This window comes from Volvox carteri (genome assembly GCF_000143455.1).
Source record: "Volvox carteri f. nagariensis unplaced genomic scaffold VOLCAscaffold_3, whole genome shotgun sequence".
Taxonomy (NCBI): domain Eukaryota; kingdom Viridiplantae; phylum Chlorophyta; class Chlorophyceae; order Chlamydomonadales; family Volvocaceae; genus Volvox; species Volvox carteri.
In genome coordinates, this window is record NW_003307546.1 from 7,232 (window position 1) to 10,067 (window position 2,836).

Below are 2,836 nucleotides of genomic sequence, written 5' to 3' on the forward strand. Positions count from 1 at the left end.
CGGCGGCGTCGCCTCTGGTGATGCAGCCGCCGGCGGAGCTGTCGTCCTCTTCTCCACCTGTCCATCGAGTCACTTCGAGTCACTTCCTTCCCACTTGTCATTCGAGTGCCGCCAAATGCGGCAACAGCGGCGGCGGCGTCGCCTCTGGTGATGCAGCCGCCGGCGGAGCTGTCGTCCTCTTCTCCACCTGTCCATCGAGTCACTTCGAGTCACTTCCTTCCCACTTGTCATTCGAGTGCCGCCAAATGCGGCAACAGCGGCGGCGGCGTCGCCTCTGGTGATGCAGCCGCCGGCGGAGCTGTCGTCCTCTTCTCCACCTGTCTATCGAGTCACTTCGAGTCACTTCCTTCCCACTTGTCATTCGAGTGCCGCCAAATGCGGCAACAGCGGCGGCGGCGTCTCCTCTGGTGATGCAGCCGCCGGCGGAGCTGTCGTCCTCTTCTCCACCTGTCCATCGAGTAACTTCGAGTCACTTCCTTCCCACTTTGTCATTCGAGTGCCGCCAAATGCGGCAACAGCGGCGGCGGCGTCGCCTCTGGTGATGCAGCCGCCGGCGGAGCTGTCGTCCTCTTCTCCACCTGTCCATCGAGTAACTTCGAGTCACTTCCTTCCCACTTGTCATTCGAGTGCCGCCAAATGCGGCAACAGCGGCGGCGGCGTCTCCTCTGGTGATGCAGCCGCCGGCGGAGCTGTCGTCCTCTTCTCCACCTGTCCATCGAGTAACTTCGAGTCACTTCCTTCCCACTTTTGTCATTCGAGTGCCGCCAAATGCGGCAACAGCGGCGGCGGCGTCTCCTCTGGTGATGCAGCCGCCGGCGGAGCTGTCGTCCTCTTCTCCACCTGTCCATCGAGTCACTTCGAGTCACTTCCTTCCCACTTTTGTCATTCGAGTGCCGCCAAATGCGGCAACAGCGGCGGCGGCGTCTCCTCTGGTGATGCAGCCGCCGGCGGAGCTGTCGTCCTCTTCTCCACCTGTCCATCGAGTAACTTCGAGTCACTTCCTTCCCACTTTTGTCATTCGAGTGCCGCCAAATGCGGCAACAGCGGCGGCGGCGTCTCCTCTGGTGATGCAGCCGCCGGCGGAGCTGTCGTCCTCTTCTCCACCTGTCCATCGAGTCACTTCGAGTCACTTCCTTCCCACTTTTGTCATTCGAGTGCCGCCAAATGCGGCAACAGCGGCGGCGGCGTCTCCTCTGGTGATGCAGCCGCCGGCGGAGCTGTCGTCCTCTTCTCCACCTGTCCATCGAGTCACTTCGAGTCACTTCCTTCCCACTTTTGTCATTCGAGTGCCGCCAAATGCGGCAACAGCGGCGGCGGCGTCTCCTCTGGTGATGCAGCCGCCGGCGGAGCTGTCGTCCTCTTCTCCACCTGTCCATCGAGTCACTTCGAGTCACTTCCTTCCCACTTGTCATTCGAGTGCCGCCAAATGCGGCAACAGCGGCGGCGGCGTCGCCTCTGGTGATGCAGCCGCCGGCGGAGCTGTCGTCCTCTTCTCCACCTGTCCATCGAGTCACTTCGAGTCACTTCCTTCCCACTTTTGTCATTCGAGTGCCGCCAAATGCGGCAACAGCGGCGGCGGCGTCGCCTCTGGTGATGCAGCCGCCAGCGGGGCTGTCGTCCTTGTCTCCACCTGTCCATCGATTCACTTCGAGTCACTTCCTTCCCACTTGTCATTTGAGTGCCGCCAAATGCGGCAACAGCGGCGGCGGCGTCGCCTCTGGTGATGCAGCCGCCGGCGGAGCTGTCGTCCTCTTCTCCACCTGTCCATCGAGTCACTTCGAGTCACTTCCTTCCCACTTGTCATTCGAGCGCCGCCAAATGCGGCAACAGCGGCGGCGGCGTCTCCTCTGGTGATGCAGCCGCCGGCGGAGCTGTCGTCCTCTTCTCCACCTGTCCATCGAGTAACTTCGAGTCACTTCCTTCCCACTTTTGTCATTCGAGTGCCGCCAAATGCGGCAACAGCGGCGGCGGCGTCTTCTCTGGTGATGCAGCCGCCGGCGGAGCTGTCGTCCTCTTCTCCACCTGTCCATCGAGTAACTTCGAGTTACTTCCTTCCCACGTTTGTCATTCGAGTGCCGCCAAATGCGGCAACAGCGGCGGCGGCGTCGCCTCTGGTGATGCAGCCGCCAGCGGAGCTGTCGTCCTCGTCTCCACCTGTCCATCGATTCACTTCGAGTCACTTCCTTCCCACTTGTCATTTGAGTGCCGCCAAATGCGGCAACAGCGGCGGCGGCGTCTCCTCTGGTGATGCAGCCGCCGGCGGAGCTGTCGTCCTCTTCTCCACCTGTCCATCGAGTCACTTCGAGTCACTTCCTTCCCACTTGTCATTCGAGTGCCGCCAAATGCGGCAACAGCGGCGGCGGCGTCTCCTCTGGTGATGCAGCCGCCGGCGGAGCTGTCGTCCTCTTCTCCACCTGTCCATCGAGTAACTTCGAGTCACTTCCTTCCCACTTTTGTCATTCGAGTGCCGCCAAATGCGGCAACAGCGGCGGCGGCGTCGCCTCTGGTGATGCAGCCGCCAGCGGAGCTGTCGTCCTCGTCTCCACCTGTCCATCGATTCACTTCGAGTCACTTCCTTCCCACTTGTCATTTGAGTGCCGCCAAATGCGGCAACAGCGGCGGCGGCGTCGCCTCTGGTGATGCAGCCGCCGGCGGAGCTGTCGTCCTCTTCTCCACCTGTCCATCGAGTCACTTCGAGTCACTTCCTTCCCACTTGTCATTCGAGTGCCGCCAAATGCGGCAACAGCGGCGGCGGCGTCGCCTCTGGTGATGCAGCCGCCGGCGGAGCTGTCGTCCTCTTCTCCACCTGTCCATCGAGTAACTTCGAGTCACTTCC

General features: G+C 61.8%; 1 protein-coding gene across 1 annotated transcript in view; it reads left to right on the forward strand.

The window, feature by feature from the left end:
* VOLCADRAFT_42735 (uncharacterized protein) overlaps positions 1-1,370 on the forward strand; it is a gene marked incomplete at both ends in the record, with an annotated part of 4,950 nt that extends 3,580 nt beyond the window's left edge. The window contains one exon of the mRNA XM_002946288.1: positions 649-1,370. Coding sequence (XP_002946334.1) covers positions 649-1,370 — 722 coding nt within the window. The remainder of the gene's footprint in view (positions 1-648) is intronic.
* Positions 1,371-2,836: the final 1,466 nt, after the last annotated feature.